Source organism: Erigeron canadensis, chromosome 8, assembly GCF_010389155.1.
Source record: "Erigeron canadensis isolate Cc75 chromosome 8, C_canadensis_v1, whole genome shotgun sequence".
Lineage (NCBI taxonomy): Eukaryota > Viridiplantae > Streptophyta > Magnoliopsida > Asterales > Asteraceae > Erigeron > Erigeron canadensis.
In genome coordinates, this window is record NC_057768.1 from 39,089,893 (window position 1) to 39,116,897 (window position 27,005).

General features: G+C 33.7%; 5 protein-coding genes across 5 annotated transcripts; all 5 read right to left on the reverse strand.

Moving 5' to 3' along the window:
* Window positions 1-870: 870 nt before the first annotated feature.
* On the reverse strand, window positions 871-6,101 carry LOC122610808 (LEAF RUST 10 DISEASE-RESISTANCE LOCUS RECEPTOR-LIKE PROTEIN KINASE-like 2.1). Its single transcript, XM_043783762.1, has 4 exons — window positions 4,983-6,101; window positions 2,928-3,711; window positions 2,400-2,441; window positions 871-2,297 (listed from the first exon to the last, which is right to left on the reverse strand). The coding sequence occupies exons 1-4, from the start codon at window positions 6,069-6,071 to the stop codon at window positions 1,174-1,176; spliced, it is 3,039 nt and encodes a 1,012-aa protein (XP_043639697.1). The 5' UTR covers window positions 6,072-6,101; the 3' UTR covers window positions 871-1,173.
* Window positions 6,102-6,172: 71 nt separating this feature from the next.
* On the reverse strand, window positions 6,173-7,825 carry LOC122610809 (LEAF RUST 10 DISEASE-RESISTANCE LOCUS RECEPTOR-LIKE PROTEIN KINASE-like 1.2). Its single transcript, XM_043783763.1, has 2 exons — window positions 7,051-7,825; window positions 6,173-6,264 (listed from the first exon to the last, which is right to left on the reverse strand). The coding sequence occupies exons 1-2, from the start codon at window positions 7,823-7,825 to the stop codon at window positions 6,173-6,175; spliced, it is 867 nt and encodes a 288-aa protein (XP_043639698.1).
* Window positions 7,826-14,005: 6,180 nt separating this feature from the next.
* Window positions 14,006-14,692, reverse strand: LOC122610810 (ATP-dependent DNA helicase PIF1-like). The gene has a single exon (XM_043783764.1). The coding sequence runs from the start codon at window positions 14,690-14,692 to the stop codon at window positions 14,006-14,008; it is 687 nt and encodes a 228-aa protein (XP_043639699.1).
* Window positions 14,693-14,839: 147 nt separating this feature from the next.
* Window positions 14,840-20,387, reverse strand: LOC122610811. The gene is made up of 7 exons (XM_043783765.1): window positions 20,249-20,387; window positions 18,198-18,636; window positions 17,173-18,110; window positions 16,501-17,071; window positions 15,723-16,384; window positions 15,422-15,623; window positions 14,840-15,347 (listed from the first exon to the last, which is right to left on the reverse strand). Exons 1-7 carry the CDS (start codon window positions 20,385-20,387, stop codon window positions 14,840-14,842), a joined length of 3,459 nt encoding a protein of 1,152 aa, XP_043639700.1.
* A 3,368-nt stretch (window positions 20,388-23,755) lies between these two features.
* On the reverse strand, window positions 23,756-26,545 carry LOC122610812 (replication protein A 70 kDa DNA-binding subunit A-like). The gene is made up of 10 exons (XM_043783766.1): window positions 26,414-26,545; window positions 26,039-26,312; window positions 25,867-25,963; window positions 25,312-25,439; window positions 25,144-25,228; window positions 24,931-25,063; window positions 24,621-24,838; window positions 24,196-24,496; window positions 24,007-24,087; window positions 23,756-23,905 (listed from the first exon to the last, which is right to left on the reverse strand). Exons 1-10 carry the CDS (start codon window positions 26,543-26,545, stop codon window positions 23,756-23,758), a joined length of 1,599 nt encoding a protein of 532 aa, XP_043639701.1.
* Between the last annotated feature and the right edge of the window lie 460 nt (window positions 26,546-27,005).

A 27,005-nucleotide genomic window follows, 5' to 3' on the forward strand; every position in this document is an offset into this window, starting at 1 on the left:
AATGTCTACTTTTAACTTTACCCCATTTTCTATGCTACAAAAGTAAACTAGAATTTTACTACATGCATTTTCCAAATCTTTTCCACGTTGACCAACACCATCAAGACTTTTGACCAACTCAGTACTCTTTTCTCCACCATTCATCCCTAACCCATTTCAAACGCCATATATATATATATATATATATGCATTATTAGGGAAGTTTCATGTACGTGGTTCCTATTTTCATGATTTTATCTCCGGCCCATCTCATACGTCTCGAGTTAATTACCAGTATAATCCAGATTCTATAATAAGGCATATTTAAACTTAGTTAGACACCAATCACTTAAATTTTCAATATCACGTCACACCGTAAGAGAGTATATATAGACATAATGCTACAAAAATGCGTGTATATATACGATACTAAATATTTTTCACGAAGATACAAAATATCCAAAACAATGAAGTTCACTTCAGGTACGAGCCTTAGACCAATAGGTATAAGCCAAAGAATAACCAGACCACAACGAAGATCGACTATATTGCCAAGAATGCCCCATTGTCGAGTTTGATGATCTCACGATTGATCAACATACTGAATGTAGTATGACTTTTAATGACTATAAAGAAGACTGAATACTGTCATCAATAATATATATTATACTTGGAATGTGTCGGGAAGACGGCACTGAGCAGTTATTTAATTTTATTTTATTTTTTGAATGTGTCGGGAATAGCACTTGTTCTTCTTTTTATTTTCTTATATTATTATTATCAAATTATACATTAATTGCTAAAAACAGCAAACTTATATGTGAGATATTATTAACATACTGATATAGAATATCATTAATCACAAAATCATTTAAATATTTTAACACTGTCACAGTGTCTCACTTTAACTTTTCGTATGTGCATACGGCCGGTTCTAAATGTAATTGGATATATTACAACAATATAACAATTATAACATAGATAATGTCAAGAGACCCCCTTTAAGTATCATAACAGTCATTTAAGTTTTTGGATAATGAACGAACCCATCCCATAGACTCGCATCAAACCATAAGTTAGGTGTAGAACTTACTCCCAAAAGCTAGCTCAAAGGATGAGGGACACCCGGCTTATAAACCACCAACCGATCCAATACGTGGCCGATGTGTGATCGTACTGAGATCGAATAACATTTCAAAGTGATGAGCTACCGGTAATAGAACAATTCAGATTTGGTTTATCAGATAATGGGAGATCAATGGACCTTGGTGGAGAAGACAAATAAGGTTTGGGAGGGATTTCCAACGATGCTAAGTCACCTTCTAACATTTCCAACACCTTAGTTATTGTCGGGCGGTTCAGGGGATTTGTTTGTATGCACCACAACCCTACTATGATCATCTTCCTCGCCATCTCGTTTTCTTTGTCACTCACAATTCCATGGAGTCCAAGTTGTTCCTCATCTACTTCAATCTTTTTGTATAGCCAATCAGGGAAATATATTTCACTTGTGTGATCAACATCAACCTCAATATTATTCCTCCCTCCAACCATTTCCAAAACCATCATTCCGTAACTATAAACATCTGATTTTTGGGAGACTTGTCCATAATTCCTGAAAAATAGTTCAGGAGCTATGTACCCTGGTGTTCCTCTGATATGAGATACAGATATCATGCTCCTTTTCTCATGAAATAGCTTAGCTAGTCCAAAGTCGGATATCTTAGGACAGAAATCTTGATCCAAAAGAATATTATGTGGCTTTATATCGAAATGTAAGATCCGTGTGTTACAACCCTTGTGCAAATATTCTAAGCCTTGAGCAATCCCAATTGCAATCTGGTGTATTTTTTCCCACCCAAGTTGGATATTACCCGGGCATTCCTGACCATATATGAACTTTTCAAGGGACCCGTTGGCCAGGAATTCATAGATCAATGCTCTTTGCTTGCCATCACAGCAAAATCCCACAAGACTTACTATATTTACATGAGAAGTCATACCAACACTTTGAACTTCATTGATGAAATCTTCACCATTACCTTTAAGTTCATTTAAAACCTTCACTGCCACAAGGTTTCCATTGCTTAGCTCTCCTTTATACACTGAACCAAAGCCGCCTTGTCCTAGTTTCACCTTGAAGGAGTTAGTCATCTTCTTTACTTGCGAGTAAGAATACCTTTTTGGAGCGAAGAATTCATGATTCTTAAGAAATTTATCCACATTGACATTACTCTTTCTTTTTCTTCTCTGTTTGAGTTTCTTTATCAAACATAAGATCATGACAGCTAGTATAATCACACCCCCTACAATGACTGCTGCATTAAACAAGGAACGGGAGAAGCATTGGTAAAATTTCATTTTGAAATTGGTAACTTCATTGGACAAAATAAAAAGTTTGGCAAATATTAATTAATTACCGATGATAACAGCCATGTGTTTTTTACTTGTTCTAGTTGTTCCTGCATGTACAAAAATGTAACTAGTCAGGCATCATGATTTCCAAAATAAAATATCTAACATACCACATACAAATTATTTCAACCTCATACATCTTATATATTGAAAAATAATTATAATTGACAAGAATATTATATGACTCTAATTTTAGAAAGATTAACATACATCCCAACGTAAGGGAGATAAAGTTCAAGTTTTCAATGCATAAACAGTAGTATATATAGTCTTAATTTGTAGGCCGGATACAAGATTTGAACATTATTGGTCTTGTTTATTTTTTACTTAATAAACTTAATAGTTAAAAACTTAATTATTCAGTCAAATATATGTATAAAATAAAATATAGGTAATTGACGGCTATTTTTGTTTATTTAATTAAAAAATAAACATAAAAACACTATTTATACATTCAGTCATTTAATACATTCAACACTTTGTAAGTAAAAAGATAAACGGGCCCAAAGTCTAAAAAGAAGAAGATGGCTCACCAGTTGGCGGGAGGCACCTCACTCTATGGGGTCTATCGTAGCAGAAACACTGAAACTGGAAAGTAGTCGTATTAAAACCGCACCTCCCACCACTCGCCTCACACCAGGAACAATCCGATGCAATCCAGCCCACTGTAAACCCCCTCTGCAGCACCTTTGTATAATTCCTACCGTCCACCACCTCTCCTCCATTGCGTAGTTCCACCGGCACACTCACCAGACTACAGAATTCCGTCAGATTTCTCAGATTCACGTCATTGTCAAGCATAACCAGCTGCTGATTAAAGGATGGCTTGCAAGACCCGTTAATTCTGTACCTTGTAGTGAGATCTTCCGGTAACGGTTTTGAACAATTTGTTAGAACAATAACTTTTGAAGCTGCTATTAGCGTAAACTGGGTAGGATCAAATGTTAAGTTTTTGTTTTTGATCACGTTCGAAAGGCATGTGATATCTTCTTGCTCTAGGGACAACCGCATAGATTGATTTTTATAGTCAATTTCTGTAACTGAGTAACTGTTGTTGGATATCTGCAAGATTGGTGAGCTATTGTTGCAGCTGAGTTGGAAACCAGGGTACCCACAATTTGGATCTTGCATACCGTTGATATAAAACGGATAGTTTATCATCATACCATCACCACAGTCTTTGGGGACACAAGATTCGTACTGTGGATCCAAACAAAAACATACCTTTATAACGAACAAGAAAATGATTGATGTATGATGCCGTATGTTTTCTTTCATTGCGGATGGATATAAAATTAGATTGATCAACAACAGTAACTAATTTCCACACGCATTGTTGGAAACCAGTGAACAATTATTGCACTTTTCAACATGTCATGTGAGGTAGAATTTCCTAGCAAAGACTCGTTCAATGCGACTTTTCAAGTCTACGACACTTATTGTCAAAGACTCGTTCCATTCTACTACAATCATACATACTTGAATCTCCATCCTCGAATTGCATTAAACTTTGATGTTATTTTAATTCGGAATATGATTAATTCTTCTAACTAAACCTCCTAAAAGTCCTTATATGTGACAAAATCAAGAGTTGATCAGATTAAAAAAGATAATTAGTGGAATACATATGTAATAATTTAAAGGTTTTAAGAGGATTTTTAGGAGCATTAATCATTTTTCTTTTCTAATATGTAGAAAAACCCGTATTTGACATATTTTGTAATAAATAACATAAATATCTCATGGTATTGGTTTATAGTATACGATGAAAGTTACTCTATGATATGATTTCAAGATGAGGAACCGATTAACGTACCTCGATGGAGAATACCAATAAGATTTGGTGGGATTCCTAAAATTACTTACGGGCTGGTCACCGATAATGAGAACACAATGACAGTTACAAATCTAGACATATACAGTAATCGGCATTTGTAGAAATTAATTTGTTTAGAAGTTAAAGACAGTATGAGAACTAGGTAATTTGTTTAGATAGTTCATTTCCTTTTTAACTTTGTTTTTGTATTTTTAATTTTATTCTGGGTATACTGAACCAAGTAATTGATGAAGTACTAGACTATACACAATAAGCATTTTGGTGATCATTTGATAAAATAACACTCATAATTTATGGTGTTTCTGTTATTAATATATCATTTTCCTTATACATCCAAAAAAATATACTTCTATTACGAAACTAAAACTTGTTCCACAAAAATATATAAACATTTTTTAATTTTATTTCACATGTACAACAACAACAAGACCCAATCTTTACATATAGGGTATATTTCACACGTTTGTAAGTAAAGATGGGCAAAATTTCCGAAACAATATTGGCACGGAACATGTACGGGTACTAACTCTATTTGGTATCGCTTTCAGTTTTAGGATTGAGTGTATACGGTTTCAGTACTAATGTACTATACGATTTGGTACTAATACCATTTTAAAAACCGAGATTTAAAAGGAAATGAACTATCAACGAGGTCATCCTTCGAGTTTTTAACAGTCATTTAGGTCATGCATGCATAACATTGTGATTAAACAAAACCTAGCTACATGATTTTTATGAGAATTACATTTCAAAGTGATGAGCTATTGGCGGTAAAAGAATAATTATGATCCAAGTTATTAATAGATGGGGGATCGATAGACCTTGTTGGAGAAGAAAGAAATGGTTTCGGAGGGATTTCCATTGATGCTACATCGCCTTCTAACATTTCCAATACCTTAGTCATTGTCGGACGGTCCAAAGGATTAGTTTGTATGCACCATAAGCCTACAATGATCATTTTCCTCACCATCATGTTTTCTACATCACTCACAATCCCGTGCAGTCCAAGTTGTTCTTCATTTAATTCAAGTTTCTTGTATATCCAATGAGGAAAGTATATTTCACTAGTGTGATCAACTTCAACCTCAATATTTTTCCTCCCTCCAACAATTTCCAAAATCATCATTCCGTAACTATAAACATCTGATTTGTGGGAGACCTGACCAAAGTTCCTTGAAAATAGTTCAGGAGCAATATAACCTGGTGTTCCTCTGGTACGCGACACAGATATCATGCTTCTTTTCTCATGTAATAGCTTAGCTAGTCCAAAGTCAGATATCTTTGGACATAAGTCTTGATCCAAAAGAATATTATGTGGCTTTATATCGAAATGTAAGATCCGTGTGTTACAGCCCTTATGCAAATATTCTAAGCCTTGAGCAATCCCAACTGCAATCTGGTGCAACTTTTCCCACCCAAGTTGGATATTACCCGAGGATTCCCGCCCATATATGAACTTTTCAAGGGACCCGTTAGGCATGAATTCGTAGATCAAAGCTCTTTGATGGCCATCACAGCAAAATCCCACAAGAGTTACAATATTTACATGAGAAGTCCTGCCAACACTTGCAACTTCATTAATGAAATCTTCACCGTTACCTTTTAGTTCATTTAAAACTTTCACAGCCACAAGGTTTCCATTGCTTAGCTCTCCTCTATACACCGAACCAAAGCCGCCTTGTCCTAGTTTGACTTTGAAGGAGTTGGTCATCTTCTTTACTTGGGAGTAAGAATACTTTTTTGGAGCCAAGAATTCATGATTCCTAAGAAAATTATCCACATTGATGTTATCATTGTTTCTTTTTCTTCTCTGTTTGAGTTTCTTTATCCAGCATAACATTATGACAACAAGTATGATGACAACTCCTACAATCGCTGCTACATTAAACAAAATATGGAAAACGTTGGCAAATTTTCTTTTGAAATTGGAATGGTATGCAATTACTTAAAAGGGACAAAAGACAAGTTTTGGTAAATATTACTGTAATTACCGGTGATAACAGCCATGTGTGTTTTACTTGTTCGTGTCGTTCCTGCATGTACAAAATGTAACTAGTTAGCCATCATGATGTTTCTTAACTAGTCAAATGTACCTCAGTGGTATATATCAAGGCAGTCATCTAATACTTGTACAATATGTTTGAAATTAAATAAGATGTTACACGATATGAATACTGATGTAGGCCAAGTGTGGATAAGAAAGCCATTTTGTATTTAGAAGGTTAAGACAGATTTAAAAAGGGGCATAACTTTTGTTACAAGGTTCTGTTTTCAGCTTATGACCAGTCAAAACGACCGGGGGAACAAGGAGCATGCATTTACAAACCGTCAAATTTCTCTTTGAGTTATGAGCCTTTTTATATGCTAGCTTTTCGGGTTTTATTAGACTTTATTTTTGTAATAACTTTCGCCTCACTTATTCTTTTAGGCCTGTTCGTTTTTCCTTTTATTATATATGCATGTAGCTATGCAATTATTGAAGATACAAAGTTCATTTTCCCCTATTCACAAGTGTGTATTATCGATATTCCTTATAAATGAACGTTAGTTTGAAGAATTGTTCCTGTAATTTTATTGATATTATTCCTTTTGAATCAACGATAATTAGAATAATTGTTTCTGAATTCTTGTGAATTAACTAGTTCAATTAGCTATCTTGTTTATTTCAGTGTTATTAAAAAATATATATGGTTTCTTATCCATATCAAACAAAATGAATTTTGGCCTTTATTTCCAAAGATAAAGATACTACTCGTAATTAACTAATTGATCTAAATCTTAACGAAAAATCCTAAGAATATGAATAGTTTTGTTCTGACCTGATGGATGGAAAGAGGCGTATACACATGAATTGTCTTTGGAGCTATGATCATCGGGGCAGAGACACGTGAGCTGAGATATATTAGATATATATCCACACCTCCCACCACTCTGCTGACAGCGGGAACAATTGGGTGCATGCCAATTCCTTGTAAACCCTCCCTTCATCACCTCTCTATAATTTGTGCCGTTCACCTCCACTTCTCCATCTTCCAGTTCCGCGGGTGCCATAACCAAATTACTACAAACTTCTTTTCCAATTTTAACATTCGGGTCAGAACGAATCATAACCAACTGATCATCAATGTGGACTGGATCACAAAATGTTCCATTAATCTTATATCCTGTAAGATTCTTGGGCAGCTCTTTAGAACAGTTGCTAAGAAAGACAAGTTCAAGCTCCCAAAATGAATAGATTGTGAAGAGGTTTTGATTAAAGGTTAAGTTTGTGATGGCCGAAGGGCATGATATGATTTGGGAATTCAGCAATCGCATAGTATGGTTGTCATAGTCAATATGCTCAACTAAGTAGTCGTTATTTCCAGATATCTGAAAAACTGATGACCCATTTTTGTTACAACTCAGCTGGAAACCAGGGTATCCACAATTAGGATCTTGTAACCCATCGATGTAAAACGGAAAGCTTACACTCTTACCATCACCACAGTGTTTCGGGGCACACCCTTCGTAGCTAAAATCCAAAGAAAAACATCCTTTTAAAAACACCAACAAAATGAAAATAGTTAGTGTTGATGTAAAAGAGTGTTCTGTCATTTTTTACCTTAACTTTGATTATGAATAAATCAGGCAGATTAATGCAGTTTTTTTCTAAATGAAAGGGAAGGAGATAATGAGTGGCCGGTTATGCGCATACTAATATGTTTTCTCACTTTGAATAATTGAAATAAAAGTTATGTGATTTTCGTCGTCCTACTTTTATTAGGACTATTAACTTGAAAATGTATGTAACTATGCCAAACATTTTTTTTACGCATATCCATTTTTAAAAACGTCTAAGGTTACCTACGTTATATAGATTTTTGGTAGTTTATACCATGTTATAAAAATCTTTAAAGGTGGATACCCGTTAAAAAAAACTTCAAACTAATAGCCTTCTATTTATTACGGAGTATTATATAAATAAAAAATATATACATGTTACGTCTGTATATACACCATGATATAGAAAAGGCCAAAGTACTTTTTTCGTCTATGTGGTTTGTCGAATAACCATTTTTCATCATCGCCGTTAACTTTTGGCTAAAATCATCCATGTGGTTTGCATTTCGTTCTTCGATCCGTTAACCCCCTCACGTGCCTTACACGTGAGGGGCATTTATGTCTTTTCACCCATCTTCATGGTTTGTCCCTATGGTTAAGTGCAAAATCCGTCCTTATGGTTTGTCGTTTTTGCAATTTCATCCTTGTGTTTAACAAACCTCCAAACAAAATTTAATCAAAAACCAAAACATACTCAAATCGGAAACCTATATATACCTACATATGAGGATCTAATTTAATACCGGTCAGTACGACTAATTTAATTTATTTTTTTTAAAAAAATGTTATAAAACTTATTACAATTTAACGAAAATAGTCAATATATAATTACAATCTACTCAAAAATAATCCAAATAGGTACTTTATAACGAAATATAAGAAAGTTCACAAATTATAAAAAAAATAAAATAACATTAAGTTATTATAAAAATAATTTTTAAAAAAATTCAAAAAATAAAAAATGAGAATACAGGAAATACCGGAACGGTAATACCAAAAAATACCGGAAATAGTTGTACCTGAGTACCCTCCGATACCGGTAGTATGGGTAATACTACAGGGATATAAAACATTGTATTTACGTGTTTGCATTTGAAAGTGATTGACCAGATCCTCAAATGTAGGTATATAGATTTTTGTTTTGTTTAGATTAAACTGTTACCGGTAAAAAATTTTTCTTTTGTTTTGTTTGAGAAGTTCGTCTGGATTTGTTAATGGTGAGGATGAAAAATGCAAAAACGACAAACCACATGGACGATTTTTACACTTAACTCTATAAAAATAAAAAAAATAAAAAAACCCCTCACGTGACTTGCATGTGAGGGGATTAACGAGAAATTTATAACGGCAAGGACAAAATGCTAACCACAGGGATGATTTTAGCCAAAAATTAATTGCGAAAATGAAAAATGCTTATTCGAAAAACCACATAACCATATGGAAAAAAAAAATACTTTGGCCTATAGAAAATAAGTATATTCGTCAAGCTTAAATATTGACATAGTTGACCCGGAAGTATTCTATACCAATTCAAATATATGTGGACAGGGAAAATCTACTCGTTATAAGTTAGAAATTGTGGCATTGTACCATAGCTGACTAAGTCTTCTATATATGGCCACCCAATTTCAAGGAGCAAGCCACTTTGTCTTCATCAAGCAAATTTTCCAATAAACCTCTAAAATTCCAATACTGTCGTAAATAGTAGAACAGATTAAGTTAATTTTAAAATAAGGTAAATTACAAAAATCATACCTGGGGTTTGTTCAAAACTACACTGGTCATACCTATAATTTAAAAATTACGCGAGACATAACCATCGTTGCCAAAAACTTACACTGACCATACCTTTCGCTAACGTTTGTCTATTTCGCAGTTAAGTGAAGTCACGTGTCATGCATATATGAAAACCGTAATTTCATGCATACTTCAGATATTATCCTTGTAATTCATCATAAAAATAATTATTAAGAACTTTAAAGTTGTATTTATACTTCAATTATTAAGTTTGGTAAATATGAAATTTATTATGAAAAGAAAATTAGTTTTTTAATGAAAAGTATATCAAGAAAAATAGTTGATGCAAGAATGCATCTTAATCTATGCTAAAAGAGAACTGACATAATAGATTATTAACCAATCATAGCTCTCGCTTTTATCAAATCGGAAATTGATGATGTCATTATTAATCTAATTATAAATTAAAAATCATAATAATCATTATCCAAATATATTAAAATATTATATTTTACACTTTAATGTTTATAGAAAAAATATCACTAATTTACACTTTTCAATAATTTGCACTTTTTACCCTCATTAAATACTTAATTTATAATTATTTTAATCTATATTTTTTTGTTTTCAATCACAAATTTATACTTTTTACCATTAAATCTAATATAATAGAATATGAATAATAATTGATATAAGTTTTTTAAAACTAATTGTAATATTATTTAATCTTTATAACAATGTAAACTCGTGTATTTGACACGGGTCTAAAATCTAGTTTATTATTATATATGTCATTATTATTTTGTTATACATGTATAGTGAGTATAACAAGGATGAGAATTATAAAAACCACTAAAATTTTCACTTTTATATTATTATATTTTATTTTTTATGATTTATTGTTTTTAGAACGAATTGCATTTTTGGTCCCTGTATTATTACACTTTTTGCAAGTTTGTTACAAACATGTATAAATTCGCGAAATGCATCTCTGTCATATCATACATGTTACAATTTTGGTCCAACAGTAACCTTCCGTCTACTTTCTACCGTTAATGGCATCTTGTGCCCCTCAAGTGAGGGGCAATATTGTCTTTTCATATAAACAAGGACTATTCTTGCAACTCACCCAAATACATATATCATCATCCTCATCGTATTATAACACAAAATCTTACATACACATACACACACAAATCCATCCATTCATCCATCTATAACTCTACACCAAATCGAAGACATGTATGTATATCAAATCCATTCAGACAAACAGATCTATAGGATTAGTAAAAGTGGTCAGAGATCTACGGCCGCCAGCCATTTCGACTACCACCGTTCTGACCGCCCTGGCACCGTTCTGACCACCACCGCCATTAACTGCCGCCACTAACGATATATATACATATGTATATATATGTAGCCTATATATATATTATAGATCTCTAAATATAGATTAGAACATAGATATGTATATATAGAACGGGGAAAAATGAAGGCAGTGGTGGTGGTTGCTTTTCCGGCGACAAATTCAACGGAAACGTGGTGGTGGTGTTTTTCCGGCAAGAGATACAACCAAAACGTGGTTGTGGTGGTGTTTATTCCGGCTACAGTTTCAACAAACACACATTGGCAGTGGTGTCGGCGGCTTTCGACGGCGATTAAAAGTGGCGGAGGTTATTAGCCGGATGTTGGCAGGCATCCTCCGATTTTTGGTATAGATATAGATTTAGTTCTATGTGTTTTATGTATATGTATATATAAGATATAGGTGATGGTCTAAGATATAGATTTAGTTCTATAGATATAGATGAGTGGTGATGGTAGGTTGTGTCTGGTGCTCATCATTACTATCTATGGTCATACATTTTTACTCACTCATCACTAAATAATTGTCGGTGTATGTTGTAGCAAATATAAAGATTGATATAGCTTTGTATTTGTTGTGAATACCAATGAAGAAAGAGAAAAGAAGGATGAAAGAAAGTGATAAAAGAAAAATGTCATTGGTGGTCCTTCTTCAACATTATGCCTTTAACGGTAGAAAATAGACGGAAGGTTACTGTTGGACCAAAATTGCAACAGGTGTGATATGATAGGGATGCGTTTCGCGACTTTGCACATGTTTGTATCAAACTTGCAAAAAGTGTGATAACACAGGGACCAAAAATGCAATTTGTTCTTGTTTTTAATAGAACCCTATTGATACAAAACAAAAAGGAAAATATTAAAAAGCAATATAAATTTCTCGTATGGTTTGATGACATCCATCTCAAATTAGAGGGGTAAATCAAAATCGAAGACTCGTCACCGTTTTAGAATATATCTCAAATTAGCAATTCTGTAGCATTTTTGGTTTGAGTTTCAAGGTTAGCTGTTAGTCTAACCTTAAAATTTCTAAGCCTAAACCTATATCATTTGATGACATTTTTATATAAATTTTTTATTTTAAAATAGGTTTTTTAATATATATATATGTGTGTGTGTGTGTGTGTATAAATTTAATATACAATATCTACCCATTTTAATATATGAAATATAAATATAAATATCTTAATAATTTTTTATTAGGGTAACTTACACAGATGATACCTGAAGTATACACAAAATTATGATTTTAATACCTCACATGCACGGCACATGACTTGACTTAACGGCCAAATAGACGACTGTTAGTGATAGGTATGGTCAGTGTAAGTTTTTGACAACGATGGGTATGTCTCGCGTAATTTTTAAATTGTAGGTATGATCAGTGTAGTTTTGAACAAAACTCGGTTATGATTTTTGTAATTTACCCTTTAAAATATTATATCTCGATATTATATAATAATGTAATACAGCTAAGGATATGGAGTAGCTTCTCCGTAATTTGTAGATGAGGAACCAATACATTGACCTCGATGCATGGAGAGTAACACTAAGGTTTCGGAGAGAATCCTAGTATCACCAACCCCTCTACCTTGGTGATCATGGCGGGGCAATTCAGCGGGTTAGTGTGCATGCACCTTAAGTTAACAATAATCATCTCCCGTATGAGGGTGACCGAGATTGATTGAGGGAAATGAAATAACACCAACTGGGTTAGTCTTGTGACATTGAATGTCTAATTTTTGCGTATTTAACTTTTAAATTCTAATTATCGGATGTCAACGTAATGCTCAAATTATAACTTAAGTAACAAAGTTGTTTATTAAAAGTGACTCCGTGCGCTTGGCTAGCCGTCTCAGCAAACAAGTATTTCTAACAATGATACCACATCTGGTTTAAAACAAGAACCTTGACACATGTTTTTGCGACTATACAACAACAATAATAATAGTACCCAATCCCCAAGAAGAGCGGGATATGGGGGAGGTGAAATATAGACCGTATTCCCTCTATCCAAAGCTACACAAATTGCTTCCTTAAAGACCTCTAGCCAAACGAAGAAAAAACAGGTGAGTGAGAGGGGTAAACGAGTATCACATGGATACATTAATATTATTTTTACTACTCCGTATATTATTAATTTAATAATATACGAGTAGTAAAAATAACATAACATACAACATAGTACACCTTGGAGCAAATCTGTCTTTGCGACTATGGCACTAGACTATGTATCTTAATTCTAGCGTTGAATGTAAAGAACATAATAGTGTCATTTCTATACACGAGGTAGCAAGACAGTCTCAAAGTTCCAAATAAACGGCCAAAGTTATACAAAATAACAAACAAACTAGATCAATAATTGAAATCAAGTATGTTCGAAAAATTGAAATCAAGTAGTACATTAAAAGACCATGGAATTTGTAGGGGCATTAGTCCTAACTTATGTATTCTAAGTACAAGAACTGTTTAATTCCGATCAAAATATCATACAATAATATACGATATAAGTAACATAAATATTTCATGGTGTTGGTTTTTTGAACTATAAAAAGAAAGTTACTCTGTATTCTGTAATTTCAAGATGAGGAACCGATTGACCTCGATGGAACACAATGACATTTCCCAGTTAAATAGTTAATCAGCAGCCATCTAGAAATTTACAGTATTCGGCATTTGTAGAAATTTTGCTCCACCGATGTCATGAAAGCCTTATTAAAAATAGTATTTTAATGTCATTTAGATTGGAAAAGCATAGTCTGACTAAGCCTCACCAAGGAACAACAAGGTAGACTGCCAAAGTAAATGGTATAATTTTACTCTACAATAAGCCAATCAGTAATCATAACTTAGTTGTTTACTAGATTTTTATCCCGCGGGAAACCGCGGATCGATTTTAAAAAAACGAAAATTTACACTAAATATATATATATATATAATGTGAAAATAATGAAATAGCATTAGATATAAACATAGAAAAGTAGGAATTGTAGATTGGATATTACAGATAATAAGAGTATTTGTAGCAAAACATATGTACTGCTTGAATGTAATAAGACATGAGCAGCATCTTCACAAACATTGTAGCATTTCTTTGTAGACCACATTTGTGGTTGTGTTCTTCACTTCAAAGTTTTCATCTTGTATTAGAATTTTCAATCCTTTCTTGCTTTTCACTCTCGAGACTGCTACATACAATTGGCCATGACTAAAAACTTGTCGTGGAAGATACAAACCAACACGATCGAGTGATTGTCCTTGGCTCTTGTTTATCGTCATAGCAAAACATACTGAAATAGGGAATTGCTTTCGACAAATCTTAACTGGAATCCTTTTATCCGATGGAGTCATCTTTAACCTTGAAATTAAAGTGTGAGTGCCAATGTTTGTTCCTGTGATGATTTTAGCTTCTATCACTTGTTTTCCCAACCTCATCACTTGTAAACGCGTGCCATTACACAAGCCATTTTGTTGATCAAGGTTTCGCAATAACATAACAGGGACTCCAACCTTCAACACCAACTTATGATTCGGTAATCCGGCCAATCTAAGTCCATTTATTACTTCTGATGAGAACAAAGTTGCATCAGTTGCGTTGGTATCTTCAAATTCACATAAGTTGTCGGAACTGAGATATGTCATCTCCTCACCGGGCATCATTTGTAACAGCTTCTCATTTATGGTTCCCACCACATCATGAGTTGGTGCAAGAATAGCACGTTGTTGAAAAAACATTGGATCCTGCAAACTATTTAGCATATCTGGATATGTAAAATTAATCAACTCTAAAAGGGGATCATTTGATTCGGCCACTAACAAATCCTTTGGTATTTGAATTTCTGCTTCCCCATCGTTTTCATCACCTAGAACCCCATCTCCCACTTTTAAAATCCATTCAGCAAATTCTTAAAGCTCTTGTAAATCTTGTTGTTGTGTTCCAACTTTTAGCCTCATATTGACAGTCAATTTAAGCACTTTACAATGATGCCATATATATGAGGAATTTAGACTTGCATTTACAATCATGCTTCTGGTTCCTTTTGGTATGACAGGCAAGATTTGTCTAAAGTCACCGCCAAAGACCACTACTTTGCCTCCAAAAACTTTGTCTTCGTTGTTTGGTTGGGTTGATCTTAGAATATCCCTCATTGTTCTATCAAGAGCTTCAAAACAATGTTTGTGTATCATAGGAGCTTCATCCCAAATGATCAATTTACTGATCTTGATTAATGCTGCCAATTCACTGCTTGGATCTATGGAACAAATAGAGTTTTCAGTGATGTTAATTGGGATAACAAACCTTGAATGTGCAGTCCTTCCACCACTTAGTAAAAGTGATGCTATTCCACTTGAAGCTACATTTAGCACAATTTGTCTTTCCCTGTACCTCCATATCCATAAACGAAGAAAACTCCTTCATCGTTTTTAGCAACAGAACTCAAAACAGTATCATACAACTATTTTTTTTAAACAGTTAAGCAGGCTAACAACTGTTGATGTTCAATACTTAGTGCCCTTTTATCATAAAGCAGTTCATTGGCAATTAAGCGGTTATTGAGTGATGCAACATAATTTGTAGTGGGGAAAGGCATGTCGGGAAAGTTTCTGAGGGTACTACCATTGTTAAGTAACAATTGCTCGATATATGATAGGCAGAGGTTGTGAATATCTTCTTCTTGAAGCTGCAAACCTTTAATATATAAAAATGGGATTACCAACATAGTGTTTTCTGTTTAATTTTACTTAATCATTCAACTGAAAAATGTATATAAAGAGTAAATGAAATTACCTGGGCAGTTTAAGATTCTTCTTTGCATATGTAACATATCTTCACTTAAAACTTTACATGTTTTCTTCCATAAAACATCTGGCCGTGCTACAGAAGTTGAAAGTAGCAATTGGACAAAGAAGGTTCTGAGATATGATGATGTTGCCCAATGAGATGCTTCCAAAATTGCATCAACATATTCTTTATCATCATCTAAAAGTCCTAACTCGAAACATGCTTCTTTGTAACTATCACATTTACGTCCATTGACTGTTATGATTTCCTCGTAAGATTTTGGTCCAACAACATGATTGAGCAGGATTCTTAAATAATATACTTTACCAAGAGATGGTGGGACATAGCATATCCTCCCTATGGAACCATTTCCTTCAACAGTTCTTCGTTTCCATATCCTTTTGCTACGTATCCAAACATAAAATTGTGGCATTTCGACATACTTCAAGGTTCTTGCAAATTTATCTTCTGCATTTAATTTCATCCATTGAAGGAACTTTGAATGATTGACAGTTGGATTTAAAACAACATCACATAACTGGGCTTCATCATCATATACTATGCTCTGTTCATTTTCACAGTGAAATGGCAAGATTTCAACAGGAGGGTATCTATAATGAATATCAAAGCCGAATATTCGCCAAGCTGCTTCAGAAGCGGAAACGTACCTTAATTTAATTGTTGTAAAACAAATGTTAGCTACATTGTATATTTTTGTTATTCAATTATTTGACCTATGTAAAATACAAAGTGCAAGGGTTTAATTAGAATTATGTAAAATTACCTGCAATCCAGGTAATTCTTCACCTCATCTGTAGGTTTGTTGTTCTGAGTTGTTGTACCATCTACATTGGTTTGATACACAGTTGCTGTAACTCTATCGGGTCCTTTGTTTATATATTTGAACAAATACTTGATTGAGCCTGATTGGTTGCACCATTCTACATTAATGTGACATTGGTATCTTCGGAGAAGTGTAGCATTATAAGGTACCACCATGCTGTTATCAAGAGGAATACCATTTTTTTCTATGGTTATTCCTGAATTACGACGTCTATATACAGGGTAACCTTCATAATCGACAGCCGTTTCATCCTTCCATTTCTTGGGAAAATTCTTTGTACATTTTCCTTTAACCATACAAGGACAGTTGGGATTTTCAGCTCCACAAGGTCCATGCATCATGAACTGTTTGACAAGTTCATACAACTCTGGATCTTCTTTTGGGTCTGGTATTTCGGCACTAATGTATTTATCAACATCTGTTGCACGTGGAAACTTGTTTACGGGAGCCAAAAACAAACAAATATGAGCATGAGGTAGGCCTCTTTTTTGAAACTCCACTGTATAAATAACTGCAAGTTTTACCAAATAATGATAGTAAATATATAATTTCAAAGTTAAAAAATAGACATACAATATATGTATAGGATACACAGGAGATCCACATTAATACCTGCTTGCACCGGACCAAAGAATTCCTCTTCCACGAAATCGTTTATGATTTCATCCAATTTAATCTTGAACATTCTAGATATTATATCCGGCCTGTCTTCGAGGGTAAGATTTTTGTCATTCAAACAGCGGTAAATCTCGGGCCAATTGGGGTTGCAAGTAATAGTAATAAGCAAATCTGGATATCCGACTGACTTGCATTTAGCCATTGCATCTAAGTACTTTTGCATCATGTACCTGCTCCCACTGGTAAACGATGAAGGAAGTAATATACGCTTACCAGTCTCTGATGCATCAATGGTGCCATTTTCGATATTCGTTGTCAAATTTTGGAAGGTATCAGTTCTGAGTTTTTTCTCGTTACATTTAATATATGACAATCGGTCAGCTTCTACCATTGTGTAACCATCAACAAAGAACTCATGATACAGTTTCCCTGCATGAAGTAACAGTGAAAACTCATTTGGTCTGTCTTGCATTCTGTAACAAAAGAATTCCCTCATTGTCATTTTTGTTCTCCTTTTGGTTGAATCTTCTGTTATGCCTCTGTGTTTGATACCTAGACGGAAACCATCTTCTGCAAATGGAAAGATGAGTGGATATTGAAGAGCCAAATAAGAAGGATGCAACTCACTAATTCTTTGAAGACCACCTGACTGTTTTCTCAGTATAATGTCTCTAGGTTCAAGTGAATCTATGTCTCCAATTATTAATCCAGCTACTTCTGAAGTTTTTGGCAAATTGTAAAGTCGACCATCTTTATCTTTGTTGGCAATAAGTTTGAGACTTACATCTTGCCAATCATTATCTTTAACACAATCTCTTACCATCCTAAATGATTTCACAAGAGGGTTGCAAGAATCTAACAACATCTTTAATATGTTGATGGTGTCACGTTTGAGATCACTTTTTTTCATTCTTGACTTCTGAGTGCCAGAACTGTCACAATAGCACATGTTGTTTAAAATGAAGTTAATGTTGCATATTTAAATTAGTAAAGACATAAGAATGGTCAGGCATATTTACCTCACAGCTTTTTCTCTATTTTCCGCCTCGTTTTTCGAATCAAATATATAAAGTTGCGAGAATTTTGGTTCATCACCTTGGGCAGGTAGCAGACTACCCATTCGGTGATAATTTTGTCCTTGTAATCTAAAGACATAGGGTCCTTTGCCTTTTAAATTCCCTTGATTGATCTTACCTCCCATAGATGTGAATGAAAACATCATGTTATATGCTCGTATATGTTTCATGAAATTGTTGGACATGGGATTGTTCCTTGTAAACAAATTTTGTAAGACAGTTGGAGGTTTGGAAACTGGTGGTAGCTGGACATCACCACCTTTGCAACAGAAGCTAAACGCAATTTTCTTTCCATTCGTATTACCCCTTAACATTTCTGCTTCCCATAGCAATGCATTACACTTGGAGCATTGGTATATTTGATCTCCATGATCTTTATACGCTGAAATCATTTACAAAATTAATCAGAGTGTTGTATGAAATTTAAATGAAAACACACCAAATCAACATATGGTTGCAATAAATGAAAACACACCAAATCAACATATGGTTGCAATGATCCTTACCTAATGACAGACATTTCCTTTTGACATAAGAATCTTCCAACATCTCATCATTAATCTCCGAATCTATTCTTGGAATGTCAAAAGAATTTGTAATTTGAGATTTTTGTTTGTTCATGTTCTTCAAATTTGGTGGATTAAATCTGGTACGTTTATTTGATTCTTCACACTTCTGCTTTCCTTTCTTGTTAGATCTTTTTGCTGGAGCTGACGTTGTCGTCTTTTCTCTTGAATTTACTTTAATGTTCAATATTTCAAATGGTTAAAACCAACTGACTAATCTCTCTAGTCACATATATAAAGTAGTAGTTAATCAAATGTAATATGTGTACCTTGAGAATAAAAGTTGCCTGTAAGAGTACTTTTGCCTGACCCAAATGTAATTGGGCTGATGAATACATTGTTACCATAATGTTCATTCCTTTGTATACCTTGTGTAACATTTGTAAAGTTATGTTAATAGGAATTATAATTACAGCATATGTGAATACTCATAAAGAACATTCTAAAAAAAGTTACAGGAATTATATTACCATTATTTATCATTGAAAAGGGATTGGTAGTAGCCTTGTATTGTACATAATTCGGTGTTTGATTGGTATTGCTTGAAGTTGCGGTAGTAAATGTTGAATTGATTCCTGCAGCTATCAAATTATATGGGTTAGTCATGGACACATTTGGTAGAAAACATGTTAATATGTCAATCCACATTTAAGAATGCTAAAACTACATTACCATTGTTTAAATCTTTGGTTGCATTCTCGAATGCAAGATACTTATTTCTGGCATTGCAAGAACTTGCGATAGTAAATGTTGATAGTAAATGTTGAATTGATACCTGAAGCTATGAAATTATATGGGTTAGTCATGACCAATTTTGGTAGAAAACATGTTAATATGCCAATCCACATTTAAGAATGCTAAAACTACATTACCATTGTTTAAAGCTTTGGTTGCATTCTCGAATGCAAGATACTTATTTCTGGCATTGCAAGAATTTGCAGTAGGAAATGTTGAATTCATACCTGAAGCTATGAAATTATATGGGTTAGTCATGACCAATTTTGGTAGAAAACATGTTAATATGTCAATCCACATTTAAGAATGCTAAAACTACATTACCATTGTTTAAAACTTTGGTTGCATTCTCGAATGCAAGATACTTATTTCTGGCATTGCAAGAACTTGCAGTAGGAAATGTTGAATTGATACCTGAACCTATCAAATTATATGGGCTATTCATGGCCAATTTTGGAAGAAAACATGACTCTAACTCAATCCACATTTAAGAATGTTCAAACTACATTACCATTGTTTAGAGCTTTAGTTGCATTCTCGAAGATTACGTACTTATTCCTGGTTGAACATACATTCCTGGTTTGAACTTGATATAGAGAATAACAAATTTTGGTAAAAATTGGGTGTCATATAATTGGACAAGAGTAATAATTAAACACATTTTCCACAAATTTGTAGATTAGGACAACATACCATTGGTAATATTTGATAAAGGAGTTGTTGTTAATGGCGTGTTCTGTGTGGGAGAAGCATGTCTAACCACCTTGTTTTTACGTTCAGCCAAGAAATCCTTCCTTTTCTTCCGGTTAACTGAAGCTTGAGATTCAAACATTGGAAGTAATATATGAGTGTGAATCTTGGAGTAGGATTGTAATCTATTTAGAATTACTTTGATGGACAAGTATAAATCTAAAATGAAAGTTATTTAGGTTCTAGTAGTTTTCAAAAAAAAATCAGCTTCTAACTTCCCTCCATCCTTTTTTAGGAAATTTGAATTGGCTTTGTGAATATATGATAAAGGTGTTTACTGTTTTACTTTTAAGTTGTCTTATTTTCATTGGTTTATATGATGAAGGGTACTTAGTGTTTGTTGTTAATTAATATTTTAAGTCAAAGTACATGGCATGACGCCTTCACGTGGTAAAAATCATTTTGTCAACTCGTTTTTACACCACAAAATTATTTCACCTTTTCCATTTCTCTCTAATCCGAAACAGTAACATGGCGGATCAGGTTTCTCTCTAATCTAATTTATGCTTACATTCAATCGATTGCCATTGATTGTATATATATTTTTTAGTTCACCGTATATACAACACTGGTTTAACACTGTCGTGTATAGGAGGTTGTGTTTTTTAGGTTTATACATCACTTTTTTCTTTGTTTTTATTAAGTATTTGATTTAGTGCATCTGTGATTTGAATATATATATATATATATATATATATGTATATATATATATTGATATGATTAAATATATAAATTTAGTATAAACTCTTATCATTTAGGGTTTCAGAATTTTTAATTCATTGCATTTTGTTTTTTTGGGTTTTTCAGCCATGTGATAGAATGAGTATGAAAGATCTTTTGTTGATTATATAATACAGATTTGTCCCCCGCATAGTTTCATATATGTTTTTTGTATACTTGTTGATTTCAAAAGGTCACATTTTTTGTATATAGGACCACAAGTGGGGTTGGAATATAGTAAAGTTACTAACATGAACTTTCTTTTATTCTTTGAACCCACCACTAATATTTGTGGATAGATTACTTTCCAATTTCTGGTTGACCTTTTGAAAAAAGAGACTTTGTTAGAATGTTTGGTGAGTTTTGAGATAGACTTTGTTTTTTTCACCATTTTTTTTGGAAAATTTTATAATTTTCGGTGAAAAATACTAAAGGTATATAAATATCATATGTTATCTTAGGTACTACCAAGAGTAGTTAAGAACAAAGTGACACCAGGCCTACGGGCGGTTACACTGTTTGATCATGATAGGCGTGCTTACAATGTTCGTTTGGTATCGCTTGCTGATGGTAGACTGATGCTGACTGGTGCTGGCTGGCAACAATTTGTTACTGTATGTATCCAACCAGATACCAGCCAGCTTTGTTTCAGACTTAGGAGGAATATGAATCTGGATGTTATTGCTTTTGATTGTGCGGCCAAGCAAGTGTTGGTGAATGCTAATGCAGAACCATATGTGAACATATGTTTAATTGAAGTGACTGGTGAAATAATACATACTGAGGTTTATACATCACTTTGTTCTTTGTTTTTAATTAAGTATTTCATTGTGTGCAGGTGTGATTTTCATATATATATATATATATATATGTGTATATTTATATGATTAAGTATATAAATGTAGTATAAAGTCATAAATGAATTAGAGTTTCTGATATGATTAAACACCACATACTGAGGTATATAAACGTTTGTATTCATTCTTGTAATCCTTTATGGCTGATTAGTAACTATCGGAATGTTTGACTCATCTCAGTATCCACCATTGTTCTTTCTTGATGACCTGAATGTGGAATATCATCGTAAAACCGACAAGACTGCTACCATTTTTGGACCACATCAGATTGAAGATGTGGAAGTAATATATGAGGAGGAAGATGCAGATGGTTCTTCTTTTGATCATACTGATGATGATGTCAAAAGCGAAGAAGATCACGTTGTTCCAACTGTTTGGCGTGCTGTGGGTATCACTGGTAGTAAGTGGACTAATCTGTGCACTGAGGAGGAGGTTGAAGAGGGTGGTAAAATCAAGTTAAAAAATCTTGGGCGAGGATTTTACTTGTTTGATTACTTTAATGAGCGTGGAATTGGATCGGCTGCAGCTGTTGCAGTATGTAAGTAATTGTCAGACGTACAACTTGTATTACAGTTTTAATTTGCACAGATTTTACTTTTAATTACACTAACCTTGTGACCATCTTATACTTACAGCTAGAGAAGCACCAAGAAGTGTAAGGCCAACAGTGTCTGAGGAGTATCTTACAGAGAGTGATGGAGAAGACGTACAAAATAACAGTCATATCCGCAATATTGCTGGACATGAACATTCTCTTGACAGACCATCCTTCTTCAAAAGATTGATAGAACACTCATTTACCACCAATGGACTGGTATGACTAACTCAATTAATCAAGAATGTTGAAAATTGTTTTCATCTTGTCTATGTTGTATTAGTGTTAATCATTTTTAACATTGTAATTTGAAGACGGTGCCAAATCATTTTGTTCGTGATAATCACCTTGATACCTTTACCAAAGCATGTGTGTATGTGGGGAGTTTGAAGTTCAAGGCCAAGCTGGAAATTATGTATCATGCTCGCAAAGATGATGACCAGACACATGTTGTTCTCATGACAGATTGGTATAAGGTTTCATCAAAATGTGGTGTTGAAAGGGGTAAGGAACTACGCTTTGAACTCAATGTGGTGCAGCTTGTTGATGGACCTCTTGTGGAATTTCATGTGTGTTGAACAATTTCATTTGTGTTGAACTAAATGTGGTTTTATCTCTGTTGTCTTTTGAAAACTTCTTGGTATCAAGCCTAATGGTATGGATATTAGTCATGCTCATTTTGGATTTGTAATATATGTAGCATGTGTATAATGATGGAACAACTTATGTCTTAACTGGGTCTGTAATATTACACTACTTATGTTTATGGTGTTGACATTCCCTTTGTAGTATGTAACTTGTGGCTATTTTATGTTTGTTCATATTCTGTCATGTTTGGTTAAACTAAGTGATTGACAATTTGTGGGTTATTTTATGCTTATGTTATGTTTGTACATTCATTTTTTATACATTTGGTACACTGTTTATTCTATAATATCTTGTTCTCCAGTTTTTTAAACTTTCCTTAACATTCCACAAGATCTCTCTCTGTGTGTGTGTTTAACCAATTGAGTGTGTGTGTATGTTTAACTAATTGAATTAGAGATTCCTTATCCAAAACAACCACCATGAAACATGATACAAACCTAGTACAAAACATAAGTTTAGCACACCACATTACAAACCCGACATTTAGTCTGAATATGTTCGGAGATTGATAGTCAACACAGTTTCAAAAGAGAGTTTAAAACACACATCATAGTAGATTGATATACGTTCATCACATCTACATACTTTCAAAAGACAATTACCTTCAACCAGAATGATGAGTGTTGGGTTTTAGTATATTTTCGCCTTGCGAACCCTTTTTCCAGACTTACTTGTTGATTCAACACCTGGAGTGTCATTAGGTCGCTTTTGCAAAGGGCTGGTCTCACAATCTTTTTCAATCTCGGCGGCTAAAGAATCGCCAGTAACAGAGAAAGCATCCTGCAAATATACCACAAAACAACTATGCCAACATTAGGCGAGAATTATTTTATTTTTTTACAATTGTCAATCATAATCAAGTATTGATCTATTATAAATACCTTTGAATCGGGTCCACCTTGCGACTCCTCAGCAAGCTTAACAGCTAACACAATTTCTAGCATGGCTTCCTGTTGCTGAACCTAGTCACATCAATAAAATACATGTTAGCATATTGTAATATTCATTATAGCCAATATAATTAACTAATTACCATCATTACAATTTCTAATAGCATATTAAGTGACTACCTCATTGTCATTTTCTTCATCTTCTAACTCCGCAATGATATCAGGATCATCACACATCTTGTTGACAGTATAAGCACTGCCCTTGTGTTTCACATTGTATTTGTCTATTTTTATCTTAAATGCAACTTTCACATTTAGCAACCCTTCAAGTTCATACGGGTAAGTCTCATCATCATTATTATTCAGTTGTCTTTGACGGATATCATAGGCAGACAAACCAAGTAGCTTCTGGACATCTCTATCCCACATTACAAAAGAGGCAATGCCTGTGCTGTCTTGGACTCTCATGGTGACTCTGAACCTGAAGTTAAAATGTAAATGTATAAGACTATTGCAAAAAAAATGCTACATATATTATCAACCTGTAAATATATCTCTATATTTTTAGTATAAACTGAAAATGTATAACACTATTCCACTATTACTTGGGTCCAACTTCTGTTGCTATCTTTTTTTCTTTTCGACACCAGATACTGTCACCGGGAGCATTGATAAGCTCATCAGTGAGCTCTTCTTCATCGGCAATTTCCAAGTACTCCATTTTGCTTATGACTTTCTTTGAACATTTTTTGCAAGCAATAAAGAACCATCCAAACTGTGGTTCAAGCATAGCTATTGTGGCCACAACTACAACATCTCCAGGCTGCAAATAAATTCAATATGACGATGAAAATATGCATAAGTACTTAAACTGTAATATGGTCATAAGTTAGTATGAGGTGACCTTAAATTTACCTGTTCAGCTTCTCTAACCTCGTCCAATTGTTTCTTATCACGGTTTAAGATGAACTCTAACCGATTTGGGTAAACAGTTTGTGTTGTGAAAGTTATATGTGATCCTTGAGCAGCTCCTTCCTTTAGTATCAACCTAATAATAAGATTTGTAGAGAAATAAGTTGAAAAAAACAAATCATTATGATCTAACTTAATATTGGTATATATCCATACCTCCTCCTAAAGTCATTTGCTTCTTGTATATCCTCATTTATGAAAATCCTTGTACTAAACTTATCACTTTGGACAGTCAAATTTTCTGGGTAAAGAAAAGTGAATCCAAATTAAACATAACAGTGATAATGTGGGACAAGAAAATTCAATCCAAATCCTTGCACTTACCATTCCATTCGTTTATGATGGCATGTTGCATGATGGTGATGACATGCTCTTCAGATTTGTTATTCTCCACAAAGTCATTAAGTTGAACAGCATAATCATTCCACAAAGTACAACGTTGGGTTACACCACTACATATATACATCAAATACCGATTTCATTCAATGTTACCAATGATTTGATAATAACTCATTTAGTTCAATTTCTCTATTAAATAGGACAGTTAAACTGGTGCAAGTGTGCTATGAGACCCTCATCAATATGTTTTTAACTGTATTCTTTTTTTATTTACTTCAACTGACAAATACTTTCAATTACAAAACACATACATGCACTTATATAGTAGTCTACATGCTGTGAGGTTGTGAGACACAAAACTTAATATAGATACATAGATGCACGGATATAGTATACCCCAGGTTGTCAAAATATAAACAACTTTTTAGTACATCAAATCTAAGAAAGAAAACTGAAACATTAAACAGAATATCATGTACTTTTTACTACATAGATGCACTTATATAGTATACTTTCAAAGAGAGATATTTGAAAACTTACTCCAGATCTTTCAATTCCATGTTGAACCTCTTTGAGGTATTTGTTGCTGACTTGAACACCTCCAGATTCCCACACCAAGTTACACAACCAATGACATCTGTTCCCACCAAAAAATATAAATCTTTCAGTGTTCAACAAAAACAAAAACACAAAACACTTTAATCATACTAACCAATATTAAGGGTATCTTTATCTCTAGCTTTGGTCACATTTATTTCATTGAAAGGGGTGAATGAGAATCCATAAGCAGGACCAGTAAAAGTTACACCATGCTGCACTTCTATACTTTTGTAAAAGCTTAACTTTAGCTTATGTTTAACCACAGGGAAAGGGTCATCATTCACACCAACACCAAACCTCTTGATGATAACCGCAGTATCTTCTTTGATCAGATTATCAAAGATAGGAACCAAGTCTTTCTTTACCATACACTGGATTTTTGCACCCTATAAAATAACATAGAAAAACTTAGAACAGAAATTAAAAGATTGTGTTTTTTTCTTATATTTATGATATGGCTACCATACAAGGAAACATATAGGGTTACCTTCTCATCAACCAACACCATCTCAAGCCTCTGCCAGGGATTAATCCAACGACGGATTATCCTCACCTTCGTGTTGATGAAATCTTTTGAAGCATCTAATTGTTCCACAAGCAAAGTTTGGTTGGTAGCCATGAAATTTGATTGTAATAGCCGGTGAGAGAGTTGTGAGTGAAAAACTTGGGATGGTGTGTTTGTGATAAGGTTTGATCACACAATATACATGTTTCTCTTTCTACCAACCAATCAATTGTAAATCTCAAGACTCATAAACAGTGGTGTCTAATCCTTGAGCTGAAGCAGGTGAAGATGGATCGTATGGGGAACACAATTAGCATTAAATGCTTAGTGTAAAACAACAAACAATCCGTACGTACCACCCATATCTACTTCAACTAATTTATGTTTTATTATATTATATTCAAATTAAAGCATGCATATATCCTTAATTTTTAAATTAAAGCATGCCTATCTCTCCCATCTCTCCCATACATACATATACACATATAGATATATAGATATATAGATATATACATACTGCCGCCAAAACCGAATTTGAAATAAAGCAACACACAACCTTCACAACTATCAACCA

Bases quoted from the DNA above. Each gene is read 5' to 3' on its own strand.
- LOC122610810 (XM_043783764.1), bottom strand. From the start codon at position 14,692: ATGCTAAATAGTTTGCAGGATCCAATGTTTTTTCAACAACGTGCTATT.
- LOC122610812 (XM_043783766.1), bottom strand. From the start codon at position 26,545: ATGGCTACCAACCAAACTTTGCTTGTGGAACAATTAGATGCTTCAAAA. The intron at 25,440-25,866 runs GTAAGTTTTCAA...GTATATATGTAG, and splicing joins ATGGAATTGAAAGATCTGGA to TGGTGTAACCCAACGTTGTA. The intron at 25,229-25,311 runs GTAAGTGCAAGG...TTCTTTACCCAG, and splicing joins CATCATAAACGAATGGAATG to AAAATTTGACTGTCCAAAGT.
- LOC122610808 (XM_043783762.1), bottom strand. From the start codon at position 6,071: ATGTTATGCTGGATAAAGAAACTCAAACAGAGAAGAAAAAGAAACAAT. The intron at 3,712-4,982 runs TGAAATGTAATT...TGTGGAAATTAG, and splicing joins CCGCCAATAGCTCATCACTT to TTACTGTTGTTGATCAATCT. The intron at 2,298-2,399 runs GTAATTAATTAA...TGTTTAATGCAG, and splicing joins ACACATGGCTGTTATCATCG to CAGTCATTGTAGGGGGTGTG.
- LOC122610811 (XM_043783765.1), bottom strand. From the start codon at position 20,387: ATGTTTGAATCTCAAGCTTCAGTTAACCGGAAGAAAAGGAAGGATTTC. The intron at 15,624-15,722 runs GTAATTTCATTT...TATATATTAAAG, and splicing joins AAGAATCTTAAACTGCCCAG to GTTTGCAGCTTCAAGAAGAA. The intron at 15,348-15,421 runs GTTAGCCTGCTT...AAAACGATGAAG, and splicing joins AGTATTGAACATCAACAGTT to GAGTTTTCTTCGTTTATGGA.
- LOC122610809 (XM_043783763.1), bottom strand. From the start codon at position 7,825: ATGACAGAACACTCTTTTACATCAACACTAACTATTTTCATTTTGTTG. The intron at 6,265-7,050 runs GTCAGAACAAAA...TTGTACATGCAG, and splicing joins CGCCTCTTTCCATCCATCAG to GAACGACACGAACAAGTAAA.